At 35.5% G+C, this 14,363-nt stretch overlaps 1 protein-coding gene across 4 annotated transcripts in view; it reads left to right on the top strand.

Annotated features, from left to right (window-relative positions):
- iqsec1b (IQ motif and Sec7 domain ArfGEF 1b) overlaps window positions 1-13,998 on the top strand; it is a 505,028-nt gene extending 491,030 nt beyond the window's left edge. For 3 of the 4 annotated variants that reach the window (XM_041191310.1, XM_041191311.1, XM_041191312.1), the window contains 5 exons: window positions 5,122-5,221; window positions 5,367-5,528; window positions 5,806-5,982; window positions 7,849-7,898; window positions 11,274-13,998. In XM_041191310.1, coding sequence (XP_041047244.1) covers window positions 5,122-5,221; window positions 5,367-5,528; window positions 5,806-5,982; window positions 7,849-7,898; window positions 11,274-11,861 — 1,077 coding nt within the window. In that variant the 3' untranslated portion in view covers window positions 11,862-13,998. The remainder of the gene's footprint in view (window positions 1-5,121; window positions 5,222-5,366; window positions 5,529-5,805; window positions 5,983-7,848; window positions 7,899-11,273) is intronic. The other variant, XM_041191313.1, reaches the window with a different exon arrangement.
- The last annotated feature ends 365 nt before the right edge of the window (window positions 13,999-14,363 follow it).

Genomic DNA, 14,363 nt, shown 5'->3' with positions numbered 1-14,363 from the left:
TACACAATACTCCAGCTGAGGTCTAATTAGTGTCTTAAATAAGCTCAGCATTACCTCCTTGCTCATGTATTCTATGCCCCTGTTAATAAAGCCCAGATACTATATGCTTTATTAACTGCACTCTCCACCTGCCTGCCATTTAGAATGATCTATGCAATATACACCCACATCCCTCTGCTCCTGCACCTCATTAAGAATTGTACCCCTTATTTTATATTGTCTGTCCATGTCCTTCCTACCACAAAATGCATCACCTCACACTTCTCTCATTGAACTTCATCTGCCACCTGTCTGCCCATTCCACCAACTTGTCTTTGTCCTTTTGAAGTTCTACACTGTCCTCCTCACAGTTTACAATGCTTCCTAGTTTTGCATCATCCGCAAACTTTGAAATTGTCCCCTGCACACCAAAATCTAGAATATTTGTGTATATCAGGAAAAGCAAGGGTCCCAATACCAACCGCTGGGTAACTCCGCTAACAAACCTTCCTCCAGCCCAAAAACTAGCCATTGCCATTGCCCTGTTTCCTATTTTTCAGCCAATTTGGTATCCACGTTGCTACTGTCCCTTTTATTCCATGAGCTATAACTTTTCTCACAAGTCTGACTTGTTTATTCCTACTCTCTGTTCACTATCCATTAACCAATCCTTAATCCATGCTTATACATTACCAGCAATCCCATGAGTTCTAACTTTGTGCAACAACCTCTTGTGTGGCACCTTATCAAATGCCTTCTGAAAATCCAAACATACTATACCCATTGCTATCACCATCCTCCATCCCCCACTTATTTACCCTGCTAGTTACACCCTCAAAACACTAACAGATTTGTCAAACACAATTTTCCTCTCAAAAATGTGTTGATTCTGCCTGATCATTTTATGATTTTCTAAGTGCCATTTTACCCCATCCCTAACAATAGAATCTAGCATTTTCTCTACAACTGGTGCCTGCCTAACTGACCTAGAGTTCTCTGTTTTCTCTCTCCTTTTTGTGAACAGTGGGGTTACTTTTCTACCTTTCAGTACATGGAAATTCTAGAAAATCAAATCCAATCTTTGCTGCTACCTCTACTAAATCCCTATATTGTAGGACATTAAGTCCAGGGGCTTTATAGACCTTTAATCCCATTCAGTTTTTCTAGTTCTTTGATACTGATCACTTTTAAGTTTCTCACTTCTACAGGACATTGGTTCCCTACAATTTCATGTACGTTCTACTTTATCCAGCTCATCCCTCATACTTACATAATTGGCTTTGTTTAAATTTAAGACCCTAAGTTTTGGATTTAACCACTTCACACTCAAACTCAATCTGAAATTCACCATACTATGATCAGCTTTCCACAAAGGATCCTACACTATAAAAGTACTAATTAACCTTGTTTCGTTACACATATCAAATAATTAACAGTAGAATGAGGAGTGAGAGGAACCTTGCAATACATTTATATGCTATTGAAATATACAGAATGCTTTTACAAGACAAGTAAAATGACTTTTAGAACATCTTAATGTTGAAATTATTCTTCCACGTTCCATGGATGACTAAAGGAGAGAAAAGCCTATTTTCCCTTTCACTGCCCATAGCTTTGTACAATTCTGGTTGATCAGGCCAGTAGTATGTTTTTGTGCCCAGACAAAATTAAAATAAGAATCTGCTTTGCTTGAGATTGTTTCTGATGAACGATTAATTATTAGTGTGTTCGGCTTTAGCAAAAATGGTGACAATTAACTAATCGCTCTGTTAGAAAACAGTAATTAAAACCATCCTAATATTCATATCGGAGCTAATCCATCTCCATTAAACATTTTAAAATTTTAAAGAACAGTGTAATAATTTGGTATTCACAGCATGTAGTATCTATTTGTAAAGGTCACCAGTTGTGTACTGTGTTATTTAAATACATTTAAAGCAATTATAGGGTCATTAAATTATATGGAATCAGGATATTGAAATTAAGATTATTAAATTGTTTCACTATCTGGGTTCCATTTAAATTCAAATTTCTATAACATGTTATACTTGATAACTTTTGATTTTTTTCTCCACTGACTTTTGAACATTTAGATTTTTTTGTATCCGTTATGCTGAGAAACACCTACAAGTCAGTTTCATAACAGTATCATCCCACTTAGCTTGAATGCTTCTCATCAAAAATCAGCTGCGAAGGGACATTTAAGTCGATCATAATTTTTCGTGACATTTGTTACTTTGTAGAAGTGCTTCTCACTTTGTAAAGCCAAGAGTAATTATAAAGTTTCATAAATAAGAATTGGTAGAGTCAAGGGCTCAGTTAAAATTTTTGTGTCTCCCTTCACCAAGAGGAATATAATGGTATGAAACTGATTTATTCCATCTTTGCTAGTAGCTTTGGTGATCTGATTGTGTGCAAGTTTCTTTTGAAAGCACAGGAGGAAACATTTCATAAATACAGACTATTAAATCTTGAAATTATCATTCCTGTTTCATAAATATTAACATTTTTACAACTGAAAGAAGTTCTAAAGCAAGATTTCCTGTCTACTGTTAGACAGGTTTACTGCAAATAACAAAAAAATTGTAATAAATCATTTCTAGATTTTAAGCAAAGCAAGAGAATTACATTAGGAACATAGGAGCCAGCAGTAGGCTATTCCGTCCTTCAAGCCTGTTCTGCTATTCAACAAAATCATGGCTGATCTGCGTTCTAACTTCACATGCATCCATAGATTAAAAGGCTTTCCAATTCAAATTGTGAGAAATTGTGTTTCAGCCTTTGCTCAGGTGCCTAATCAATTATTTCAATCTGCCAGATGCAGAAGTACTGGCTGAAAGAACATCTGTTCTTAGATATGTGCATATTGACGAGGCAAATCAAGTTGAGAATACCACCAATGAATATCAATATTTGCCAGTCAAAGGTCTTAAGACAACTTAACTTGGTAGTGCACCATTTTTAATCAAGATATCAGATTAGGTAATAGGATGTTTGCTTCTATTTTTGAAGGTTAGATTTGTCTAATTTTAACTATTAGAGTGTATACAGCGAATTCCAGATTAATTGATTGATAAGATAGAGTAATCCCTATATCAGTGCCTTTTCACCTCATATTGGATATTCAACAGGATGTACAGAACCCTATTCAGAACATTCTGCTCCTTAAAGTGTTTGAATCAAATTTTGGTGGCAGAAGAAATGTCCCAAAGTGCATCACAACCAATGAAATACATCAAAATTGTAGTCAATATTATGTAGGCAAACACTGCAGTCAATTTGCACGTACAGCAAATGAGAAGCATGAAAAATTGATCTGTTTTTGGTGGTCAAGGGAGGAAGTTAAGCCAACGCACCTTAAGAACCGCAGTTCTTGGAATAGTGCCGAGGGATCTCTTTTATCGACTTAAGTTGCAGGAACCGAGAGTGGGCTCTTGTGCAGTGCAGTTCTCCATTGAATTATAGTGTGTGTTCCAGATCCGGATTAGAGCCTGACCCATAGATTTTGACTCTGGAGTGAGCATTTTGGCAATTGAGGCAGATGAAGAATGGTGTTCATATTGGTTGTCTTGGAATAGCATGGAACAAAAGCACTTTTTTTTCAACAGCAGATTTAATTTATCTTCCCCTGGTCTAGGAAATACATTTTTCCCTTTGCCAATAAGGAAATAGCAAGGCCTCTTGTTGAAAATCTAAACATTCAAATTGGTTGTTTTTTGTACAATATATTAAAAGGGGAAATTATCATTTTTTCAGAATATTTTGCAAACCTTTATTAAATGTAATCTGAAAGCGTTGTTTTTAAGATAGCAGTGGGTGTGGTTGTGGCACAGTGATGTACAGAATTAAACCACGAAGGGTGATACAAATAGCAGGGGCTTCTTAATACAACCATGACAGTTCCATGTGGATGTATGGATTAGAAATATAAAGCGACTTTCATCTTTTGCAGATTATTCACTGATGGCTTCCATTTGTTTTTTCAGAGGTTCAATATAAGTTCGCCATTTCTCTTTTTGGGCTTGGTTTCCTTTTCATTTGGCTTGTTTTTAATTTATAAACATGGAGTAATTATGGTTTTGTTTAGTGTGTAATATGCCTTTAAGAAAAACATTGTTAAGGAAGATCACATAATCTGTAGTAACCAATAGGAGAATAGCATGAGTACCCTCAGCAGTCAGTGTTGAGATAGAGTTGGAGTTGAAAGCACACACGTAGTTGCTGCTGAGTGTATTGTAAATAAACTTAATACTTCCAGCCAAGACGTGTCTGCAGATCAACTCTATCATTAAAGTGCAACTCGGCCACCCTTACAACAAAATATAATGATTATTTTGGCATCTAACATCCTATTTGGATTCATGATAACTTTGGGGTATGTCTTCGTTCTGAGTGATTAATGTATTTGCTTTCCAGCTGAACACCTATATTTTTTCTTTTGATAATTCAGATTTTTTTAATAACTATATAACAAAAAAATGTTTGGATTCCAAAAATCAATTAAAAAAACTGAAAATGCAAATGATTTGCTAAAGTTCAGTAGGAAGATTATAGGACGATGCTTAATGGTTCGGCTGATAGGAAGTAAATCTTTGAGCAATTTTTGAACTTTAGGAATTACAGTTTGCAATACATTTGCTAATATGAAGTTTACATCAATCTGCAATGGTTTCCAAAATCGTGTACCTCCTATCGATACTTTGATCACTCGGGATTTTTATGACGATTTTACTACTGTCAGTAAAGTGATACAAATAACTGAATTTCTGATATTGGTTCATCCCTGATTTGATGACAGATGGGAAGTTTCATCATAAGAAAATGGGGAGTATGTGTATTTGTGCAAACCTAATCTGTAAATGGACTTTTGACGAGCAGCACAGTTCAAGTGCATGCAAACATGAAGTAAGGAATGTAAGGACATCATTTAAAAATACTGAGTGATATGTTTACAAATAGTTGAGGACTTCTGAAGGTCAGCATAAATGAAAGGTTTGATTATGAAATCTTCCCTTCATAGAATGAGCTGAGAATCTGAGACTGCCCATTCAGTAGCCAACATGCTACAACCACATTGAAATCGTGTTGGTCACTTAATTTCTGCTTATAGCAGTTTATAACCTCAAACTTTTTTTTGTCTAGGTTACAAAGATATTTCAAAAGAAGAAAAATTCAGTGACATACAGCTTCCGGCAATCCTTTTCCTTGTATGGGATACAAGTTCTTCTCTTTGAAAACCAGTGTAAGGACTCAAGCAACTTTCAGTCTGCTTTTTCAAACCCTTAAACATATATAAAATCTTCTAGAAATCATTATAACTGGTGATGGTTCATGTATTGTAATAAATAAAATTTCTAACATATGAAGTATTCCTTTGTTTTTCTTAGATTACCCAAATGGAATCCGACTTACTTCCGCTATTTCCGGCGCTGACATCAAAGTCCTGATTAATTTCAATGCCCCCAACCCGCAGGATCGCAAAAAATTCACTGATGATCTACGTGAGTCTATTGCAGAAGTTCAAGAGATGGAAAAGTACAGAATAGAATGTAAGTACAAAATTGTATCAAATCACCTTTTTGTCAGTGTACATTTTTTATTTCAGGGTGTGAACTGCAATAGATTCGAATTCATTGGCTTCAAATTGCAAATCTGCCTTGACTATCATTTTGCTAGCTGAAGTATTTTAATATTGAAATATGAATACTGAAATTTTGCAAAACTAAAACAATGATACTGTTCAAGGCATCTCTTCTATTAATCTGTCACAGTTGTCCATTCTCATCATATACAGTCAGGAAATATAATTCAACATTTTATCTTCAGCTGAACTAGAAAAACAGAAAGGAATTGTACGCCCAAGTATCTCTCAGAGCTCAGGCCTGAAAAAGGAACCTGGTATTGGCACATTAAGCAGGACCAGTCTGGATGACAGTTATACCACTGGAGAGGGGTTAAAAAGGACCGCACTCAGTAGTTCCCTCAGGGACCTCTCAGAAGCAGGTAAGAAGCTAGCTGTTTATTGTAATTTTTCTTATTGTGTTGAAAAGCTAAACATAATTCTGCTGTTGCTTGACCAGTTGAAAATGAGGGCTGTTGTGCTGTTGGACAGATGTTGAAGGTCAAACATAATTTTTGAGCAAACTTTTCCACACTGTAGAATGTCATACACTACATATACATTTGCAATCGGTTACAGGTTTATTCCAAGAATGATCAAGTATGTTTCCTAATTTTCAGCCTTTGAAGTTGTGTATTAACTTTATTAATGTTGCATATGGACTTGTTTAATCTTCAGCAAATTTGGTACACTCAAGTTTTGAGCAACGTCAAAGAATTTGTGTTGTATATTGTGAAATAAATTCTGTTAATAATCAGTACTGACATGCTATTTTATTATGGAAAATATCAGGCTGTTATTTCAAGTACACTCATGTTGCATATTTCTTTGAAAATATTAGCTTTGACCAGAGCAAACCATTTAGGTTTAGTATTATCGGATGAAGAATCCAGAAATATACTCTGCAGAATCTTAATCTGACTATTTGGATGTATATATTTTAAATAAAATTATTTGATGATTCAAATTTTAAGTCATTGAAATGATCGGAAACATAAACTGCAACTTCCCTGTTGTCAGATTAATAAATTGTGTGATCTAGTCAATCAGGGAATATTCTGCTTGGCATAGATTACATTTAGGATAGAGAGGTCCTGTATAATGTAGCTGAATGGGAATTCTATGTGATATGTGCTTGAATCAAGTATATGTTCAACCATTTCAAGTGTATTGTTTTTGTTTAATGTGAGGTAAAGCAATGTGTAATGTCCAAAACGAAGGGAGCTCCAGGAAAACAGCTTAGTTATTGCGCTTGCTTAGTAATGTTTGGTCTCGAGTCCGTTTGTTTCTTCTCTTTCAAAGTTGATTTTAATTATGGATGTTGCACCATTATTTTCTCATGTGATATACACTTATCCTCTTAAAGGTGCTGATTTAATAAACGTTAAAATGACTACTTTCCCAAATTTGTCCAGGATCTCTAATCTCTGCTTTTTAAACAAAGAACTTCCATTCTCTGAAAAGACTCAAATACTTCTGATGTTAAACAAAGCATTAACATAGAATGTTCAGTTCTACACATCCCACATTTCAGTAAAACATGCCATATTTAGGCAAGGTCATTGGTCACAAGATGGGATTTGCACCTCTTTTGAAGAGACGCTGTCATCTTTCACCATTTGACCTGGGTTCTGCAGGATTCTTATTAGCTATTTTTTCCCAGAGTAGAAAAATGAAATCCACTCGAGGTCCAGTTTTTCACAGATCAATGGATGCTGCTTTAAAAAAATATAATGCAAAATTACATTAAGGAAAGTTTAGTGATGTGTTCATTCTGTTGCCTCTACTCAGCCACAAATGCTGGTAAAGCTCATCATTTATGTAGCTTCCATGGAAATAAAATAGCCATTACCCATGTTGCTGATGTTTTATTTTTTTTTTACGTCTGCAGTATGTTTTTATACAATATACACCCGTATTTGTATGAATTCTAAACAACAAAATCAATTTTTAAAACTATAGCATTAATTGTTTGAATCATTTCATTTAAAATGCTAAGTTTTCTCAATCAACAATGAGATGTAACAATGACACATTGTTACTTTTAGGTTTTTTGTTAATATGTAGACACCCTGCAGCCATCCCCCATATATGCTGTTCAGTTTCCTTCGAGTTTGCCTGCTAGTTCCCAATTAGATGTGCTCAGCTTGTACTGTGTGCAGAGACCCTTTAATATGCATTGGGTACAAAGATGTGGCCCCTGGGTTAATTCTCAGTTTCTAATCTTTGGTATTGCATGTCCTGGGCAGGCAAGCGTGGGCGCCGCAGCAGTGCAGGATCGCTAGACAGCAATATGGAAGTAAGTAGGAAGTAATTGATCTGTAGCTGGATGTATAATGTATATTTTAAAGCGTTTGTTTTGCATCCTTTTGCTTTCTTCCAACAAGTAACATGCCTGCTAAATAGAATATGCATGTCTGAATTGCTTGCCATGTGCACCTAACGCTCGCGCGCATAGTCAGGCTTCTTGACAAGGCACACCATTGTTGATGGAATAAGCTGAATGTGGTTCTGCTGGCAGCGATGAGTCTGAAGCTTTTGAAATCATCAGCATGTGTAATGCTGAATAAACTAACAAGTGCCATGTTGTAACATTGGAACATGGACTCAGTTTATTATTTTGCTTTGTATAAGCTGCACTTATACTTTCTCCTTTTGTATTTTATTGGCTATCAGTTTGCAGAATAACACTTAAGATTCTCAGTCAAGGTTTTGAGTTCTTAAGTTGTTAACTTTTTTTTGTTAAAGCACCATTGTGCTTTAGTTGAAAGCATTGTATGGAATCGCATAGAAAAACTGGATAGAGTAGATGAACTGATTGTGGATTTCATGAAAATTCATTCATTATCCAAGCATTCACCCACACCTCCCTGCTCCAAATTCATGTATTGCCCATGCATGCTTACAATGTAATGGCATTAAGATTAATAGACTTGCTACTTTAACACAAAAATGTCAGTAATTATGTATCCTATTTTTATTTCTCTCAAAACCTGTTTTTTTTCTTGATGTCCTCACTGATTATTGTTTGTGCAAGTGTCTTTGTTGTGGTAGTCTTGTACATTCCGAAAGGTGGTATTGAAATTTGTTTCTATTTGTAAATGGCTTGTGGCACAGTATGTCCAGTCCATTGGTCCTGTTTTTATTAAATTTCTGAAGTGAACAATTAGACTGTGCATAAATAGGATGCCAGAAGAAAAGCCATGGTGAGGTTCATTTTAATTAAGTGTCTGTTTGTGTTTGTGGAAGAGTTGAAGAAAAATAACTAGCAAATTCACCATGATGTCTGCTGAATTTTGCGATTGCTGCTCTCAATGAATCTAGCACACCTGATTCATCCTTTATAAATTTTGCAGCTATATTCCAGACATATATTTCAGCACAGCTGAAGACAGTGTGTGACATCACAAAATTGTGCAGCTGAATGCCCTTTGGTCAATATATTAATCAAAAATTAGGAAAATGTTTGAGAATGTTGCATTTATCTGTTTTCTTAACATGTAGCTAATAACGCCAAAGCTAAAATTATGGAAATTCACACTTGCCAGTCGCCTGGAGCTTCCCAACACACTCATCCAAAACACGGGCAAGGAAGGAAAGAATAAATGAGTTCTGATGGAGGAGGAGAAATTGGTCCCTTAAGTACTGCTGCTGCTTCCATCTGGGAGGGTCAACAAAAACACTGGAAACTGTGGCTGGTTAGATAATCCTGCCTTCCTGAATTAAGATAATCAGGAAGTCTTTGGAGACAAAGATGGGGAATCACTACAGAGTAAAAGTATAACATTTTTTGTTTGGTGGGGGTCTGTGATTGAAAAATAACTTAAATGCTTTAATTATAAAGGATATAGTTCAGACATCAAATCTGAAAAGTAGAATACTGAAAACTATGATTACATCTTCTGTTGTTTTCCCCCTCTGGACAAAGCAATTCTAATCTTAAAATTTAGCTTTTGTTGACGTTCTACTCCTAATAGGCTGGCAACCATTTTGCTTTCATAACATGAGAATTAGATTTTTTGTAGATTATGGTCCTTGTTAACTTTATGCACCGTTATCTGGGAGAAGTTTTTATCCAGTCAAAGCCACAATGTACTTTCAATGCATGTTCTAACATAATAGTCATAATTTGATAAACAGAATACTTTGAGAGTCTAGTTTTATTTAAAAAACTATATGCTTGTGCATTATCATGTCCCTTACTAAGTTGCGGTTGGATGCACTTAGGAGACCAGAGGGAAAGTCACTAATCTTTCAACAGAGTGTTTGGCAAGATTGATGGCAAAGTATTATTGCACTCTAGTTGCATACATCTGTGGCCAATAATTGAGTAGGTACTGCACAATTTGACTGTTTTGGTGTTAAAGTTCATTCACCCTCAATTAATGAACTTTGCCAGATAGCTACCAAGACATGGTTCAATTAAAAAAACTGCATAAAAATGCATTTTACTGAGTGACAAGAATAAAATAGGCAAAGGGAATGGATGGTAAGGCATAATTACTGAAAGCTTACTTGAAAAAATTACTCTGAGAAGATTTTTGAAAGTGGAGGGATTGAGGAAGAGGAAATTCAGAGATCAGGGCAAGGCCCTGTCACCTATGGTAAGGTGGAGGAAGAGTAGCTTATATAATTGGCTAACATTAAAGGAAATTGAAACAAACACTTGTTAGACCAGGCCTGTTTCCCTCCTCCCTATTAGATAAAAGTGCTGATTTTTAAGATATCCCTCCATCACACTGTCCTCATGAAGTTGAGGATTCCTTAATCCAATTAATTTTCAAATTATCTTAACACAATTGACCTTTAGTCATTAGATAAATCAAGAAATCCACCAATTGGATTAGTTATTGCAAAAGTCCTTTGCAACAAGCCCATATATGTAGCCCACAAGAATTATGGGTTAGCTGTGGATTATGCCTCCTTCATAAGGTTACAATTACTGCTGTAGATGTGATGTTTAAATGAAAGCTTCAATCCAGATGTTGCTTAAACATTCTGGTTTTATTCAAACGACTGCCTGGCAACATCATGGACGAATACATTTTCTCTAATCATAGTCAGGAGTTTGTATTCACTCATGCAATTTTAACAGGATCTGACCGTAGGTTACCCAGGCTTATATGTTACTTGCAAATGCCTTCTATAAACAAAAATAACTTTGAGATGAACGTAAACTACTTCTGGCACCCACTTCAGATGCTAAGTTTTAAAGGACTCCATTTTTAGTTTTGATTTTTTTTCTCTGCGAATTACATTTAATGAAATGAAGATTAGGCTGGAAAAGTGCAAAACTTGTTACTTTCCATTCTGTAAATTCTGCCCATAGAGATTTATGTTGAGAGATTATACATCTTTGGTTTAATCTATAAGCTGCATTAATTAAAAATAATAATATGTAAGGAATTTTAGTGTTTCTGAGAAATTCATCATTTAATAAAAAAAACCATCCTATTAATATGTTTCAAATAAGTTACATAAAACCTTATGATACAGTGCATAAATAATCTTTCACATTTCATTGAAGAAGGGATCTAATTGTTATAATGATTCATTGGCCTTTGAATGTTATTTGGTCCATAAAAATATATAATAAAATTTTATGTCAGAATGTTTCTGCAAATTATGTTTCAACAGCTTTCTTCAATAAATAATATACTTCTTTTCCTCCTAGGGGTCAGTCATTAACAGTCCTCATGCACGTCGAAGAGCCACTACATCTACACGAGGAGAGTGTCCAATCCGTCCTCACCAGACATTGTCAAACTCATCATCATTGCTTGGTTCTTTGTTTGGTAGTAAAAGAGGGAAATCCTCTTCCCAGGGTTATTCTGTACCAGGGTCATCTCAGCAGCTTCCGTATCCACCACATCAACAACATTCCTCAGCTGTACTTCACCCAGGCCAGACAGAGGTGCAGACACAGCAGCTGCATGCGCTCCACTCCCAATTCTGTCACATGCAACAGACCCAGCCTCTCCCACCTCCTTATCATCACCATCACCACTATCACCCACCTCAACATGCACAACTCCCTCATCAGCATCACCAGCACATACAGCATTCCCAGCACGCATCACATTCCCAACACGCTCCCTATGTACAACAACATCCCCATGCAGCTCATCCTCCTGTGCCCACTCCCCATTCCCAGCATCCTACTCACTCTCAGCACCCTCAGCATCTCCATGGCCAGCAAACCCCTTCTGCTCCTGCCAGTAGCAAGACCAAACACACAAGCGGCATCAGCACAATAGTCTAGGTGAAAAGTTAGAACTGAGAACATTGTACACTTAAAATATCACAGAAGCTGCACGAAAGTTGTGAAGACACTTAAATGCAGTGATATGTAAGTCTGACTTCCTAATTTTAACCAATCAAATTACTACTATGTTCTATAGATAGCATCCGATCAGAGTAACAGAATTCACATTCCCAGTATAATGTCAGTAAAATACAATAATTGGCTACATCCCTTAGGCTGCTCAGGGGAAAGCTTTCCTTGGTATCGTTTTTTTGCCTTGCTTGAGGCAGATGGGAGCCTTCTGTGCTGCTTACCATACAGTGCTTTTACTATTACACTTCCAGCAGATGTGGCAGCATTCTTTTCTTTTCCTTGGAGTAATGCCTGATAGCTCTTTTGTTATTTCAGATGTAGGAGCCTATACCAAAAGAATATGATGTGGATTAAATGATTCTAAACTTGCTTAGTTTATGACAGTGGTTTCTGACAATTGATGAAACCCTTGTGTAAACAGAAGATTGTTATGGTGGCTTTGTTTGAATTTTGTTTTTGGTGATAAAATTATTTAATTGCGCATGGAAAATAATGCTTAGTACCCTGAAGCTGCAAAACAAGCCTCAAGTTTAAAAAAAAGTCATAGGTTCAGTTACTTTTAGCACAGAAACCCTAAACTAAAATTGTGGAATTCTGAGCATTGTTAAACGATTCCAGTATTTATTCAACTGTAGCCCCCTGTAACTAATACATCAAGATTGTAATCTTTATTAAGTGTGCCAACTATATCATCACATACTATTTTAATCAAAATCTGCTTTGTGTATAACATGCATATTTTAATAGAAAAAAATGAAAACCTATTTGACTTATCAGTATTGAAGTTAATATAGTGAGCTAACTGAAATTTAGTGCAGTTTGCTATTGAAATGACATCTGGTCATCTGGATTTGGCATCCTTCGTTACAACAGTAGTAGCTTATCAGGTGGGAAAAATGAAGGGAATGCATTTAGAGTAGATCCAGATTTATTTCATCTGTTTACACGTGAGAGTCCAGGATAAACAAAAACCCATGTACATATGTGCACTCATGAATATTCAGAAGCCCACTCAGAAATTTGCAGGATAAAGCATTAAAATTCTCAAAGATAAAATTCCTTTTTTTCTTATAAGATAATTTTCAGGAGATAAATATATATATTTTTTTGCTTCAAAGTACATTGCACTCAGCAGGCTGAGTACATCTCTCACTCGCATCACTATCATACTTGTTTTTGAAATTTAAATATGGTCCCTATATTTCAAAAATAGATTGGTAATACCATCTAATATCAAATTATTGCAGCAGACACACTGTTTAAGTGAACAGCAATAGTAAGCTTGCAAAATAATATATTCAGTGACAATGTGAGAGGTCTGCTGAAACTGAAGGAACATTTCTGGTTTGGACCATTCTAAGATAAAAGACTAGCTCAGACTAATATTTTTTATTCTGACAACAACAAAATTCACCAAACATAAATACCAGCAAACCTATGAACTGAGCACTTTGTTAGCTGCCATAGTGAGGAAATACAGCAAATAGAGTTTAGCCTTTTTTTAAAGTTTTGTTTCCTGTATGTGCAATATTTTTCCTATAATTATGTACTGAGAAGTGAGAATAAATGTCAGGTTTGTTAATTTAATCATTCTTAAACATCTTGGATCGTGAAGTCTTATCTCTTGGAGTCAGACTGATTCCTGAGATTCTGTTCCTTGCAGTATAAAGAACGATGAGCTCTCAATGAAACAGGCTATCTTGCATGACATTTAATGTTAATATGGTGAGGCTACACTCTACATACTGTATATTTGCAAAATTTCAGTGTTGACATTAAGTATACTTGAGGTAAGGTGATCTCATATTAAAATACTTAGACTGTTTCTTCATACTTCAGTATCTATAAGTATAGTCTACCTGTAATCTAAAATCTGTTCCAAAAAAGATCTGGTTGCCATTCTAGATGATAGTGGTGGGAAGGGTTAGCTTCAAGGTCCAGAACCTAGGTAAATTGCACAATAGCTCCTTCATATGAAGATGTGTGTCTGTTACATATACTGTGCATAAATTGTTTGAAATTATCATGATTTTTCATTGTAAATAAAAATGTATTAAATTGGGAATAGTGTGGATTCTTTTTATTTCTACCGCTTAAACACCTGTATAATGAGCTAATGTTTAGCTGTGCACGTTTTGAGAGTGCTGATGTGTAAACAAGTTCAAACACATGGCATATCTGATTTGTCAAAATCAGAATAGACTGCATACTTTCATCAAGATGTGTTGGGTATTCAGCATACATATTTGGCTTATGCAAATAATTTCTACCAGATAATGCCAGATCAAGAAGAATACACTATGTGGCCTGTAATTCACCCACCTTATCTTGCAGACCTGATCTTTTCTGGAATAACCCAAATAATGTGTATTTGTATTTGTTTTTTAAGTTGAGAATGAAATGTATGACAATGTATTTTTTGGATAA

The sequence above is a fragment of the Carcharodon carcharias genome, chromosome 7 (genome assembly GCF_017639515.1).
Source record: "Carcharodon carcharias isolate sCarCar2 chromosome 7, sCarCar2.pri, whole genome shotgun sequence".
Lineage (NCBI taxonomy): Eukaryota > Metazoa > Chordata > Chondrichthyes > Lamniformes > Lamnidae > Carcharodon > Carcharodon carcharias.
Note: the sequence above shows the minus strand (reverse complement) of the source record. Positions and strands in the feature narration are given on the sequence as shown.